We start from the raw sequence: 16,052 nt of genomic DNA, 5'->3' as shown, positions 1-16,052 counted from the left end.
GTCAGTGTTCATGAAGCCTCCATAAGAAAGAGACTGGGCAAAAAAGGCAAGCATGGCAGAGTTCCAAGACTGCAGAGCAAAAAGAACATAAAGACTCCTCTCAGTGTTGCCAGAAAACATCTTGATGCTTGCCAAGACTTTTGGGAGAATACTCTGTGGACTGATGAAACAAAACTTTTTGGAAGGTGTATGTCCCGAGTAGAAGTAACACAGCCTTTCAGAAAAGGAACATCATACCAACAGTAAAATATGGTGGTGTTAATGTGATGGTCTAGGGCTGTTTTGCTGCTTCAGGACCTGAAAGACCTGCTTTGGTAAATGGAACCATGAATTATTATTATTATTATTATTTATTATTATAGCGCCATTTATTCCATGGCGCTTTACATGTGAAAAAGGGGGTATAATACAAGAACAATTTCAATAATCTTGAACACAATGTGACAGCGACTGGTACAGGCGGAGCGAGGACCCTGCCCGCGAGGGCTCACAATCTACGAGGGATGGGTGAGGATACAGTAGGTGAGGGTAGAGCTGGTCGTGCAGCGGTATGGTGGAGCGGTGGTTACTGCAGGTTGTAGGCTTGTCGGAAGAGGTGGGTCTTCAGGTTCCTTTTGGAGGTTTCCACGGTAGGCGAGAGTCTGATACGTTGGGGTAGAGAGTTCCAGAGTAGGGCTGTTTACCCAAAAATCCTGAAGGAGAATGTCTGGCCATCTGTTCGTGATCTCAAGCTGAAGCACACTTGTGTTATGGAGCAGGACAATGATCCAAAACACACCAGCAAGTCCACTTCTGAATGACTCAAGAAAAACCAAATTGAGACTTTGGAGTGGCCTAATCAAGGTCCTGACCTTAATCCGATTGAGATGCTGTGGCATGACCTTAAAAAGGCAGTTCATGCTAGGATACCCTCCAATGTGGCTGAATTACAACAATTTTGCAAAGATAAGTGGCCAAAATTCCTCCAGAGCGTTGTAAAAGACTCATTATCAGTTATAGCAAATGCTTGACTGCAGTTGCCGCTAAGGGCGGCCCAGCCAGTTATTAGGTTTAGGGGCAATCACTTTCTCACACAGGGCCCTATAGGTTTGGATTTCTTTTTCCCTTAATATTAAAGACCTTCATTCAAAAACTGCATTTTTGGTTAGTTGTGTTATCCTTGTCTAATATTTAAATTTGTTTTGTGACCTGAAACATTTAAGTTTCACAAACATGGAAAAGAATAAGAAATCAGGAAGGGGGCAAATACTTTTTCACACCACTGTTTGTTACTTTAAACACATTAGTAGCCAATTTTGAATGTTATGTAATTTAATCTCCCTACATGGGTTCTAAGGGGTAACGTTTGGAGACTGTCAAACCGGCGTATTTTTGACGCTGTGTATTTCCCTACACAAAAGAGCGCAGTGTCTTACAGTACCAGCAAAGTGAATGGGATTTAAAATCCGCAGCATATCAATTTCTCATGCTTTTGAGCTTTATGTACAGATTTTTACCCATAGACTTGCATTGGGTGCGGAAAATGTGCAGCTAAAAAACCCATGTAATCCGTACAACTGTATCAATGTTTTTTTCAAAGCCAAATACCAGTATCAAAAACAAAGCAGCTTTATTGAAAATGTGATCTACCAAAAAAGAGATCAAAAATGTGATAAAAACGCAAGTAACTTCATTTACATAACAGGTGCAGAAATTCTGCAACTTCAAAAACTCACCAAAGACTCATTGTTGGAGTCATGAAAAAAAGATGTCTTATCTTAAACTTTCTATAATAACTGAGAAGCTTCATGACAAGGAGTTGGGATCTAGTACCTCAGCCAGTATCTTCTTTCCATTGTGCTCCTTCCTGTGTGTTAGTATGGAATTGATATAGTTGTTCTTCAGATTTCCTATTGCTTCGCTCTGTCGCCACATGCCCCTTGCCAGTCATCTTCTGTAGCTTTCAGTACCTTTCAGTACGTATTTTGGCTAAAGAGTAGACCCCACTTTCTTGACTATTTTGCAAAGGTATCTGATCCATTAGTCAGGTATACTTGCATTACCATGTACACTATCTTTGCAAGCGAGATTTTGGTTCCTGCCCATCTGATAGAAGCCCTGGATGACTGTCATTCTTTCTTTTGATTGTCTCGGGCGGGATTAGGATAGTTATGGTTGACAATTATTGTCAGCAGGTTGTCATTGGGCCAACGTCTAGCTAAGAACTTTTCCTTATCAGGTAGAACGTATTTAATGTTGAGCATGAACATCAACGCATTTTTATATCATGTACTATACTGGAAGATATAATTCTACTACATTGTCTTCTTTTTTTATGAGTTTTAAGTCAATGAGAAAATCTTTCTTAAAGGTCATGAATTTTTAACTTATTTAACTGTTGGACAAACTTCAGGATGTTTCTAAAAGTCCATTGAATATGCATATACGTTGGTGATTGTAAAGGAAGATATGTAAAGTCATTATAAACTACAAGATGAAATGTATGCAGAAACTACTTTGGGGCGGGTTTAAGATAACCTCCTCTTAATAGCCGGCTCTTGTAACAAGCAATCAGTTTTACAGTTTGACGGCTTAGACAGGTTTTGCCTGTTGCAAAACTCGGCAAAGAAATAATAGAAGAGCAGGAGAGATAATTAACGCGTGAGAGAGACACAGCTGGAAGTGGATTAAGCACAATATCTGTGCAAAGAAACGTTTTCTATTGTATGCTGACATTGGAATTGCTACACGTTTTGGAGAAATGCCGGAAGGAGAGATTATTGAGTTTCTGACTATTTCATTAGCCAGGATTTCTGGTAAGTTTATTTGAAAAATGTATTTCCCATAAATCATACAAACAAATATAAATGAATGAAAATGAGTTCTACTTTGCATAAAGCACACACGTCTGCATGCTGTATGGGGGTATAATGCTCATTCTGCTTTGTAGGTGGATTATTATGTTTTCTAGAACTTATCTACTGATCGTATCTCTAGAAATAGTGATGAAAAAGTTAAAATAAACTTTGAGTAAACCAGTTCTGCTCCATTCTCAGAGTAAACTTGTGCACTTACCATAAGGCAGTCATCCTACAATCAGTAGGAAAAAAGAAACAAGCGAATATTGGACTAAAACAAAACAAGATGGAAGGACCTAAGGCTATAGAAAGTTTATGTGTTTCCATGTCGTTCAATTATCACTTACGTTGCACTTTTTTAATAGACCTGCAATTTTCATTGAGTGAAGAGTGGCAAAAAAAATGATACTGCTCCCCTACCATATTAATCCCTTCCCTCCACACAAATTTTTGTATTTTTATTTTTTCCACTCTTTTTTTTAAATACTGATATCTTGTTTTTAGTTTTGCACTGACTTAGCCGTATGAGGACAAGCTTTTGTAGGACAAGTTGTTGTTGTTTTGAATGACACTATTCATTTTACATTGTCAAGTAAGGGAAAAATGTAAAAAAAAATCAAAGTGTGGTGAAATGGTGAAAAAAAACGTTATTTCGCGATTGTTTTTTGGGTTTTATTATCCGGTGTTAACTGTGCAGTAATGATAAATTAGAGACATGATTCTCTGGGTCTGTACTGTTACAGAGATACTAAACACATATTGATTTTTACCTTAACAGAATTCAGAATTTCATCAAATAAAATTTTCTTTGCTGTTTTCCAATCAATGGAGTTGAATGAGGTCTTGGGAAGCAGGTGTTTTACTTATAACATTTTGGGTACATACTATATTTTGATCGCTTCTTGCTTTTTTTTCTGTTATTATGGGGCCAAAAAAACACAGATCTGGCGTTTTGACTTTTTTCTCTTTATAGTGTTTATACTGTGCTCGTCTTTATTAAGTTTTGCTAGATCAAACTTTTCTGGATGCAGCGATACCACTTATGGACATCACAGTGAAATCACATGACAGGTACGGGGGCATTCAGCTGGCCCCCGGCTGTCACTGAAACCCATCGGCTCTTTGCGATTGCGTTGTGGGGGGCTGATGGGCCCAGAAACTAACGTCCAAGCCGACTCACTGCACTTAAATGCTGCTGTTGGGAGGGTGGTTGCAGACAACTTTAATATAATGGAACGTAACCGACCCCAGGGTCCGCGATGCAGCCTGGTGGACTACTGCCGAACACTTTCCGGGTGGAAAGGGAAGCAACCAACTGAAATGTAAAACCCTTCCGTGTTTCTGCACACTGGAATGGGTATAGCAAATTGCACTATTTCCATTAACAGCATGGGAGGTAGGCGGAGAAAAACTATCTGTAGTCCTGCCTCTATGGAACTAGCCTGCCTAAGCGACCTGTGCTAATTAGCCGAGCGAACTCTGGCATCGGCAGGTCACGGAGCGAACAGCTAGGGAGCACGTGGAACAGAGTTGTCCACACAGCAGCATCACTTGCTCAAATGATCAGAGCGTGCCGCCATGTTTGTGGGCGGGCCTTTTAAAGACTAAGCCCTGCCCACCGATGCGCCATTGGTGACGCCACCCGTGGACCAATCAGGCGGTGCCAGGTCACCGAGTCAGGTGGGTGCCAAACCACCAATCACGATCCGCCAGGTCACGGGCATGCTCAGTGCGGTGAATCCTGGACTTAGACTCCAAATGCCCTGTCTCCCTCTGCAACCCATGCTTAACATTGCTAGGTACCAATACACAGAAGACAATCTGTATGTCTCGTGGACCAGCTAGGCGTTGGGGCTGACGATGATGCTGAGCAGCATCAGCCCTGGCTGGACTGAAATGGGAAACCACAGAAGGTCCTGAACCCATTTTTAATCCAGCCACAGACTGACACCTAACAGCTCCTCTCAGTGATTGACAGCAGCATCTAAGAGTTTAACAGCAGCAATCGGTGGGTGTGCTGATAGTAGATGATAGCAATATGATGTAACTGGCAACTCTGTGGAGCAGGCTCTGCCTCTTAGGCCACTATAAAAGTCCCTGACAAGCTACATGACATAATAATATCTCATGGAGCGCAAAGGGGCTAATCCACAATTTACTTTTTCAAAATACAAGAACTAAAAATGTAAAAACCTATTTATTGGTAAATATAATTTCTGCAGAATATTAATAGACATGTATTTAGGTTTTACTTAATGCTACACTCCAGTGGGGTTTTTTATTTCAGCACCAGAGAGGTGTCACTAATCTAAGTTCCCTGCCTCAGAAATAAACTTACCAGCCATGGTCTTCTGCTCTTCCCAGACCGCTCCGGTCCCCATCTTGTGACCACTGCTCCTGACTGCCCAGAAGTAAGATGTAACAGTCACAAGCTCTCAATGTAAGTCTATGTTATGGCCTCGTTCTGGCTCACCCATCAAACACTGGAGCAATCCGGCGGGTGACACACTGCAGAAAACGACCAGAGCGGTGCCGAGAGCAGATGAAGTTGGCTGCTGGTGAGTATAAGACTAGGGGCTGGTAACTTACAATAGTGACACCACTCCAGTGGTAAAATAAAAAAGTGAGCAACCCATAAAAACAGGACATATACGGTACAATATAATGATATTGATTTAATTTGTGCTCTCTTAATACCTAATGACTAGTGATAAGCAAACAAGCTCGCCACTGCTCTTTACTCGCTCGAGCATCACGGTGCTCTACAAGCTCGGCGAGTATTCCCAGGTTGCTATGGTGGGAACTCAAGTCCCCACCCTGCATGTTTGGTGCTCTTTAGAGAGCCAATGGACATGCAGGGATTGCCTGCCACTCACTGTAATGTCGCAGCCATGGTGGTTGTGGCATTACAGTGGTTGGCTGGCCGCACAGCGTGATCAGGTCTATATCAGACCTGGCGCTACCATGCTCGTCACAGTCACTCCGGATCAGACAGTGTAGGGAGAGGTGCTGCTGAGCTAGGGAGAGATTTGCTTGTTTAGAGTTAGTATAGGTATTCCACAAAATACATCTATATATCCAACTGAACTAACAGTCCTTCTGAGGACTAATCCAGCTGCATATAATCAGTGGTGATAGCAGGAGTTAGGCAGGCAGACAGGGTATGTGACAGACTGCAGTGCTTATAGCACAAGGGGGTCCATGGAACGTCCTGTCTGCTGCTGCTGTTCTTACAGATATTTGTAGACATAGCCCCAGGTATCAGGGGCCAAGGCTATTTTTTTTATCTTAATCCTGGTTATTTGGTTAAAAAGCAATCCAGAGTACACCATTTTTCTGCTCCATTTGCTTGTTAGCATTGCAGAATACAGACAGATCTTTTCCATATTACAGTGATAAAAATCCAGAAATTTGTAGTGAATGTGGAAAATATTGGCCTCCATGTCCATTTTGTTGCAGTGTATCAGCGAAGCTATTCACACGAGGTCGCTGTTAAAAATAGTATTAGTAAACTACAGGCCCGCTTTTTAAAACCGTGGTTCTCCGTCAGAAGTATCACGTATAACTGCGTTCCAAAATCAGCCATTTGTAGTGAACATGAAAAATATAAAAATAGCATATCTGTGAACAATGTCGTCAGAGTATTATGCCACTTTTATGGACTGACAAAAAAAATCATACAAAAAACAAGCTAAAATGGAAAAAAAGTTAAGAAACATTCTTTCCAGGGTAATGACTTGTAAATAAGGCCAAAGAAATAAAAAAAAATAAAGTTATCATCTGTAGCTGGTGATGATACCACCTAGCAGCACCTGTCCCTATTGTAAATGCATCTAACAGTTTTATCGATTGGAAATAGAATAGATTTAAATTTTTTGGGGGGGCAACACCAGCAGCATGCAGTATAAGGCAATAATACCTGGCTGGAACAATGGATAATACGCTATCCATACTGCGATACCTCACCCGTAAAATAATTTCGGATAAGACAGTTAATATTCTAAAATATAGAATCTATTTGAATTGTGCTTCCCAATATTGAGGAGTGTGTCTCCCATACTGTTATTGCATATGCAACAATTTCAAGGGCTGACAAAAATTAGGACGAACTCCTATACACATTTGAAGAGACGTAAAAAAAAAAATAAAAACACAGTAGGATCTTTCTTTAGTATAAAAACCAGACTCGCCAATGTAACCTCAATGTAATCACATTGTTCAGCTCCTGCACCTCCTGTTCGGCCTCCATCTCTGAAATGATCACATCAGTCACAAGCTGACAGCACTGCAGCACTGCCTTGGCCAAGCGGCAACAGGCTGTGCTGAAGATAACATGCTTAATGCTTAATTGACAAACCGCCCAGCACTGCAGAGTTGTTGAAAGCTGTAACACAGCAGCCTGATCTGTGGCTCTCACCGCTGAACATACAGCCAGGCATGGTCGTGTGTGACAATGGGCGGAACCTGGTGACGGAGAAATGACAGCCGGGGTAGATACGGTTTCCCTCTATGCCAGTCCTTTCACCGAGCTAAAGAATATGGCTGTGGTGAAATACAACTCTCACCGAGAAGCAGTGTCAGACTGAAAAACATTGGGCCCACCAGAGGATTTGATTCTGAAGGCTCACCTTTCTCCCCCGCTCAAGAGCCCCATAGCAGCTGCAAAGTTAGCGCTATCATGAACTCTCCTGATGGAGATGCCAGGGCCCATCCGCAGATTCTCCGGTTCTCTGGTGGGCCCGTCCAACCCTGCCGAGAAGCAGCCCTGGCTATGAAAAGTTTGTGCGAAGGTTCCCAGACACTCTATGGCTGCTTTTTTACTGTGGACTAGCTTCAGCAGTCTATAATATTTGGGCGGCACAGTGGCGCAGTGGTTAGCACTGCAGCCTTGCAGAACTGGGGTCCTGGGTTCAAATCCCTCCAAGGACAACATCTGCAAGGAGTTTGTATGTTCTCCCTCATGTTTGCATGGGTTTCCTCCAGGTTCTCCAGTTTCTTCCCACACTCCAAAGACATACTGATAGGAAATCTAGATTATGAGCCCCAATGGGGACAGCAAAAATAATGAATGTAAAGCACTGCAGAATATGTTAGAGCTATATAAAAATAAAGATTATTATTATATTGCAATCTATAAAATCCCTTCACTGGCTCCCAATTGGACAGAGACTTCAGTTCAAAACCGTAACCATGACATGAAAAGCTATCCACAACCTGTCTGCTCCAATATATCTGTGACCTAGTCTCTCAGTACATACCTGCACGCAACCTCCGATCCTCACAAGATCTCCTTCTCTACTCCCATCTTATCTCCTTTTCCCACTATCGCATACAAGATTTTTCCTGTGCATCCCTTCTACTCTTGAACTCTCTACCCCAACATATCAGACTCTTGCCTACTGATGAAACCTTTAAAAGGAAGCTGAAGACCCACCTTTTCCGACAAGCGTACAATCTGCAGTAACCCTCGCTCCACCATACTGCTGCACGACCAGCTCTATCCTCACCTACTGTATCCTCACCCATCCCCTGTAGACTGTGCGCCCTCGTGGGCAGGGTCCTCGCTCCACCATACCGCTGCATGACCAGCTCTACCCTCATCTACTGTATCCTCACCCATCCCCTGTAGACTGTGAGCTCTCGTGGGCAGGGTCCTCGCTCCACCATACTGCTGCACGACCAGCTCTACCCTCATCTACTGTATCCTCACCCATCCCTTGTAGACTGTGAGCCCTCATGGGCAGGGTCCTCGCTCCACCATACTGTTGCACGAGCAGCTGGACCCTCACCTACTGTATCCTCACCCATCCCTTATAGACTGTTTGTGCGCCCTCGTGGGCAGAGTCATCAAAACTCTTGTACCAGTCAGTGACCTCTTTTCACATGTAAAGTGCAATGGAAGAAATGGCGCTATAATAGTAAATAATAATAATTATACTACTTGTACTCTGGGTCAATTGATGGCACATTCCTGGTGACTGCCCCTAAATGAATGTGTTTTGGCAGCTTTTGGTCCCGTTTGAAGGTGTTGTGTATACGTTTGGTTTTGGCACCCATTGAATCCAATATTTGACAATTACATTGGTGAATATTGCAAAAATGGCTGTACACGCCTCTAGTTCTCTATGACCAATGAAAGGCAAGAACCCCTGTAATAATGGATAGAATGCTCATTAAAAAACACCTTGAATAAAAACACATTACATATAGTAAATACAACAATGACCATTATTACAAAAAGACCGACATTTTGATTCTGTCATTGAAACCTATGGGACCTTGCGCCCATGTGTGCAGGATCCGCCAAGCTTCTCTTGGATGAGGGAGTCTATGCAGATCTCCTCCTTGTGCTGGTAAGGATACCTGTTCTAGACCAGCAAAACGCAACACATGGATCTCCAGCATGGGAATCCCACATGTGTTGAATCAATCTCTGTGCACCCTTTTTGGTTTGGATCGATTTGAAATGATCACGGAATCTAATGAACATGGGACGAATAGTTTTTCCCATATAAAAAGAAGCCACATGGGCAAAAAATTATGTAGGTTACAAATTTAGTGCGACAAGAAATGAAATCTCGTACCTTGTGGCAAATGTCATCTATCTTATCTGTAAGGTGAAACTGACAAAAATTAAAAATTCTCTGTAACCAATTTTTGGAGGAACCTTTTAGTTTGTTATGAACTAAAGTATCTTTCAAATTACTGCTCCGTCTACATGAGATTAAAGGGCCTCGTGCTGGGACTTCTGTTGAGGCGTCACCCTGTTCTAAAATGACTCTGAACTTGAAATTAAATATACATTTCTTGTCTCTTGTTCTGTTTCTATTGTGACCTTCCCGCAAAAGATCTCTCTGGGAAAAAGATTTTGTTTGTTGTACCGCTTCATGGAGAACAGAGTCCGGGTAGCCTGTTGCCACAAATCTTTTTTTCAAGTCCTCTGCTTGTGAATTAAACCAATTTTCGTTCATCTAAGCCTAAGGAATTGGCTATATGGTAAAGAATTTTTAATGTATGGAGGATGAGCACTCCTATAATGAAGCAGATAATTTGTGGAAGGAGGCTTCCTAAAGACCACTGTAACAATGGTGTATTTTAACATCTAGAAATTCCAGGGAGTCACAACCAAAACAGGAGGTGAAAATCATATTCATGTCGTTGATGGAATTTAGATTCTTCACAAAGTCATCAAACAATTCCTGCGTACCCGCCCAGACCATAAATATGTCATCCACAAATCTGAGATATAACCTGATATATCTCAGAGATGGATTCAATTGGGAGTATACAAATCTATCCTCGAAAACTGGCAAAAATAAATTTGCAAAAGTGCAAGCCATCGGAGTCCCTATTGCAGTCCCGCTGTGCTGCAAAAACCAGTCATATATAAATTGAAATGCATTATGTGTCAATACAAAGTTTACACCTTCCATAATAAACTCGATCATTTCTGCACTTTTGTCAGTGTTTTTCAAGATAGCACCTAAGGCTTCCACCCCTCGTTTTTGTGGAATCCTCGTATAGAGACTTTCCACGTCTATGGAAACAAGTGCAAAACCATCTTGCCAAAGTAAATCTTGCAACGCACATAAAAATTCCCCTATGTCCTTTAAATAGGAGGGAATACTGGGTAGTATTCTTTTAAGAAGCCACTCCATATACTGAGACAAAGGCTCAGTAAACGAGCCTATCCTTTACACTATTGGACATCCGAGGGGGGGGGGGGGGTGTTGTAATGGACTTATGGTTTTTGTGTATGCAATACCGATACGTCTTTTGGGGAATGGTGGAAACAGCTTTTCAGCTTTTTTGCCTGTAATCATGCCCCTCTCAACCTGTCGTCTTAGAAAACTTTGCAGCTCATTTTTACATTTTTGGGTCGCATCCGACCATAATTTACTATGGGTATTAGTATCTGCTAGTTGTCTATTGGCCTCCTGTAAGTAATAATTATGAGTAAGCAAGACAAGGTGGCCCTTGTCCCCCTCTCTGAATATTACATCATCCCAGCTTTTTAGTTTGGCCAATGCTTTTATTTCACCTGAAGTTAGGTTATTGGGGGTCTTGATAGATTTAGGACTTTACATCCCTAAGAACTCTCTCCTGAAAGATGTCTATGTCGTTACCTGGAGATCGGTCAATCTTGAACTCGATGAAATCAAAAGTCTCCAGGATGCAATATTTCAGCCCCTTAGAAAGCAGTGATAATGAATCTTTATCCAGAGTCCGGTCTGTAAGATTAATTATCGGGGGATAATCCATCGCTGAGGCTAACGCCCAGTAACCTGCTTCCCCTTGCGATCCTGTCAGGGGACGTAGTTTCCTCCTGCCCCTCCTTGTCCTTCTCCCCTTGCGGAATCCTCCAAATGGAGCCCCAAAGGGTCTGGAACATGGCTATTATTTGTATGGGTAGGATCGTCGTTCACACTGGAGTCGGAATCAGTAGTCCAATATTCTTTAGGAGGTCTTTTCCTATCTCGTCTCCTATAACGTGAATTTTTTTATTTGAGTTCATGAAAGATTTTTTATTATGTTTTTGGAAGGCTTGACCCAGGTCAAAATCTGCTTTATCCCTGATGAATTTATCATGTTTCTTTTGTTTGCTTTCCGTTTGTATTAAAACCAGTTTTTTGTTAAGTTTTTTGCTAAAACGTAACCATTGGAATTCTGTAAAATGAGATTTTAATTAAGTCTTTGCTTTATCCAATTCTATGTTAATGTCTTGATAATTTTTATTATTTTCTTCCAATACCTATTTGAGTAGCTGCTGTGAGCTCTGAAGGAGTACGTTCTCCCAAACTGCAGCCAAATCCTTGCTGCTCTGGAAATGAGTGATTTCCTTTTGTACTCGTAAGCCTCTTGGCACTCTTCCACAGTCTAAGTATGATTTTAACGAATTGATGGTCCAAAAACATCTGATTTCTCCCTCATCTAAGTGTCTAAGCTTGAATTCCAATAATCTGGTACTAGTAGTGTCCAAAATCACAGTCCAAAAAATGTGTCCACATTTGCTCTTTTTTTTTGCATTAGGGGTTAACAGTGTCTCCATGGCCTCTTGCATAGGCTGGAGCCTGGCTGCGCTCAATGTTTAATCAAGAAAGGAAATATCAGTTCATAGAGCAAACACTGGCACCATTGCACCTACACAATCTCTGATTCAGCAGCACAAACACCTCTCCCTTGTGAACCGGGTGCTTCGCTTGAAAACAGGGTCCAGGCACATCATATGAAAGAATATAGCATGCCCTCACCGGTAAATTAAAATGTCTTCTATATTTCATCACTTTAAAACTGCAAGGACCCGGAGTCAGTGGAACACTTAGTAGACGACGGCCGTTTCGCACGTATAAGCGCTTCAACAGGTCCACGTGTTGAATCAATCTCTGTGCGCCCTTTTTGGTTTGGATCGATTTGAAATATCGATTTGTGCTGGTAAGGTATCCCCTGCCTCTGCCGCATCTGGTTTGTGTCTCCCTCGCTTGTACTCCTTAGATGTCCAATGAACTGTCTTTCTGTGATCTCTGACGCCAGCGTTGTCAGATGGGAATTTTTTTTTGTTATAATTCTTCAACAAGAGCCTGAACTTAATATCTCCAAAAATGAACTCCTTTGGTTTCCTCCCTCTACTAACCTACTTATACCTGACTTTCCAATTTCCATTAGGTGGTGCCACCATAACTCCCACTCGGCACGCCTGCTATCTTGGAGTCATATTTGACACAACTTTCCTTTATTCAACGTGGAAAATCACTCGCTCGCTCATGTCACCTGCACCTTAAAAACTTCTCCAGAATTCGACATTTTCTCACCTTTAGGCTGTGTGCCCACTATGCGTTTTCCTAGTGTTTATGCTGCGGAATTTCCGCATCATAAACGCTTGGGAAACGCTTGTTAATCCGCCCCCCATGGTCCCCAATGACAAGCCGCAATGTCCATGCCCATGCTGCGGATTTTTCTCAAAAATCCGCAGCATGTCCATTAATTTTGAGGACACGCATGCGGAATTGACTTTCATTGAAACGCATAATATCCGTGTCAGTACATTTGTACACACGGATATTATGCGATTCTATGTGCGGATGGTACCCAAGTCTGGAGAAGAGGAGACTCTCATCAAGACTCGGGTACCATAGTACCTGTAAAAAAAAGAATTTAAAATAAAAAATAAAGTTTATACTCACCTTCCGATGTCCTCCCGGTGTTTTGTCTGCTCCGTCCGGTCTCTTGCAATGCTCCCGCTGTTGTGAAGGACCTGCCATGACGTCACTGAGTCATGTGACCCATCACATGGCTCAATGACGTCACCGCAGGTCCTTCACAACAGCGCGAGCCGCCCAGCACACCGGACGCAGCGGAGATAACACTGGGAGGACAACAGAAGGTGAGTATAAACTTTATTTTTTAATTTTTTACCATTCTTATTCTTTTTTTTTAACTAACTTGGTCACACTATATATGCCGGTTGCATGGATTTATATAGTGTGAACAAGTTGTCAAGCACTTTCCAAGTGATGCTAAAATTGCTTGGAAAAGCGCTTGATAACCCGCATGCAGAAATGCATGCAAAGAAGCTTGACAAACGCTTTTACCTGACGGGAAAAACGCATGTACAATCCGCATGTGTTTTTCCTGCCAGGGAGAAGCGTAAAAAATATGCAGCATTTCTGCATCGTGGGCACATAGCCTAAATACTGCAAAAATTCTTACTGTCGCTCTTATTCACTGGTGCAACTCTCTTCTAATCTGTCTACCTTTAAACAAACTGTCTCCTCTCCAATCCCTTCTGAATGCAGCAGCCACGGTCGTATTTCTTACAAGCCGCTTCACCGACGCCTCTACCCTGTGCCAGTCATTGCACGGGTTAGGTTAAACAATCACTACAGAATACAATACAAACTCATCACTCTCACCCACCAAGCTGTCCACAGTTCTGCACCGGCCAATATCTCATCCCTCATTTCTGTATATCGCCCCTCTCATGCCCCCTGATCTAAAACTAACATCCTCCTTAATCCGAACCTCATATCTCCGTCTCTAAGACTTCTCTCGTGCCGCGCCAGTTTTCTGGAATGCTCTACTCCAAACAATCCGACTGATATTTAGCCCCCATGTCTTCAAACGCGCTTTAAAAACACATCTGTTTAGACAAGCCGATCACCTCAACTCACCAACCTAACTCTCCCCTGTTCACTCCTAAATGTTAATCTTAATCTGCTCCTGCGTATTCATCTGTATCCACATCCTCCATGCACCAAATGCCACATGGTAACTGCACTCAGACAGATACTGGCTGACGACCATGTGCTACCTATTATGTTCCCCCCCATTTCCATATAGATTGTAAGCTTGCGAGCAGGACCCTCACTCCTCCTGTAACTGGTGAAATGTGATACATTGTATGGTTTATATTGTCTGTATATGTCTCTACTTAATTGTAAAGTGCTGCGGAATATGTTGGCGCTATATAAATAAAAATTATTATTATTTATTATTATTATACACACAATAGTGTTTAAACCAAGTGCCTGCGAGCAGGAAAGAAAAGAAGAGGAGGAGTAGGTGCCTGGACCTGTAGAAGGACGGACATGCTGTGCAGTGGAGTTAGCTTATAGCCACCATTACGAGTAACCAGATGCAAGTGAAGGACCAAGTAACCAGATCTAGGTGACCAGAGTTTAGGGATCTGAGCCGAGAGAAATGACCAGATCCACAGAGAGACTTTTGTGTGAGCCATTACTTCCAGCGTAGACATATGGCACAGAGTTTGGGCCAGACCCGCACTTCTGGGAACGAAGGCAGCCAGTGTGACGAACGTACCATTTATCAAGTAACTCACCAATCCAGGATTTGCGGCCTAGTGGGTAGTATCGTTGGCTCCCATTAGGGATTTTTTGAGCCGCCTACAGAAACGAAGACTGTGACGGGCCCAGTGGTGAGAGAGGGGCATAAAGACTAGGCATTACTGATAAACAGTCCTTTAACCGTAAAATATAGAGGACAGTGTATACATACAGTATATACAATGTTGAGTTGATATCCTGTTTAGTTGCATTATTGTGTTCTGATTGTGCCATAATTTATTGTACTGTGATTGTTCATGGTTACCCTTGACTTCGTGCCTACATATATTTGTGTTAGCCAAATAAGTAGCTGTTTGTTAAGTACCAATACCAATACCCACAGTTTCAAGCGGACCCTAAAAACCCATTTCTTTAGACTGGCGCATCGCCTCCACACACTATCTGTCCATCCCAGTTTTCCCCCATATTAAAATCTTCTTCAATTTCAGGTTCATACCAACCATGCACATAATAGCCTCGGTCAGGACTGCACACATACTGGCTGGCGACCAGTATATGTATTATTTATCCTATTTAGTATATCAAGGCTGCATTATACAATATATGTACATTCTACCTTTTGTGTCCCCCCTTTCCTCATAGATTGTAAGCTTGCGAGCAGGGCCCTCACTCCTTTCCATATGAGATATGTTTATTCTGTATTGTCTGTATAAGTCCCCCCTAAAATTTGTAAAGTGCTGCGGAATATGTTGGTGCTATAAAAATAAAAATTATTATTATTATTATTACCACTGTCTCCTCATTGTCTGCGCTGTTAAATCACCGGACCGTTAACAGAGGCAGCATTATGCTTTGGGGCTGGTTCTTTATTCAAGGTGGAGGGAATTATGCACATTTCCAAATATTAGTCAATTTTGTATCAAAACCTTTAGGGCTCTGTTCAAAAGCTGAAGATGAAGAGGAAGTTCACCTTTTAAGCACGATGTGCCGTGCTGATAGACGCCTACCCAAAAATACTGAATGATGTCATAAATTCAAAGAGTACTTCAACAAAGTATTAGTTTAAGGGTGTGCATATTTACTTTTGATACCAGAAAATATTTCACTTTGTTTTTCAACTGAGAGAATTGTACAGATTATGGGTGACATTAAAAGTGACAAAAGCTCTCAAATGATTCTTCTTGATATGATTATTTACATGACAAAAACATGGCATTTTAACAGGGGTGTGTATACTTTTTATATCCACTGTAGTGATGAGGGAGCATGCTCGCTACTGCTTGGTGCTCGCCCGAGCATCTCACTGCTCGAGATGCTCGGCGCTCTGTGAGTATTTCCAGTTTGCTCGGCGGGACCTCGGGTCCCCTCCCTGCATGTTTGACGCTCTTTAGAGAGCCAATGAACATGCAGGGAT

General features: G+C 42.2%; 1 protein-coding gene across 2 annotated transcripts in view; it reads left to right on the top strand.

The window, feature by feature from the left end:
• Nucleotides 1–2,140: 2,140 nt before the first annotated feature.
• LOC141153065 (uncharacterized) overlaps nt 2,141–16,052 on the top strand; it is a 204,495-nt gene continuing 190,583 nt past the window's right edge. For both annotated transcript variants that reach the window (XM_073637740.1, XM_073637739.1), the window contains exon 1: nt 2,141–2,795. In XM_073637740.1, coding sequence (XP_073493841.1) covers nt 2,741–2,795 — 55 coding nt within the window. In that variant the 5' untranslated portion in view covers nt 2,141–2,740. The remainder of the gene's footprint in view (nt 2,796–16,052) is intronic.

Source organism: Phyllobates terribilis, unplaced genomic scaffold (genome assembly GCF_046119375.1).
Source record: "Phyllobates terribilis strain yellow unplaced genomic scaffold, ASM4611937v1 Scaffold_7__3_contigs__length_470593459, whole genome shotgun sequence".
Lineage (NCBI taxonomy): Eukaryota > Metazoa > Chordata > Amphibia > Anura > Dendrobatidae > Phyllobates > Phyllobates terribilis.
Note: the sequence above shows the minus strand (reverse complement) of the source record. Positions and strands in the feature narration are given on the sequence as shown.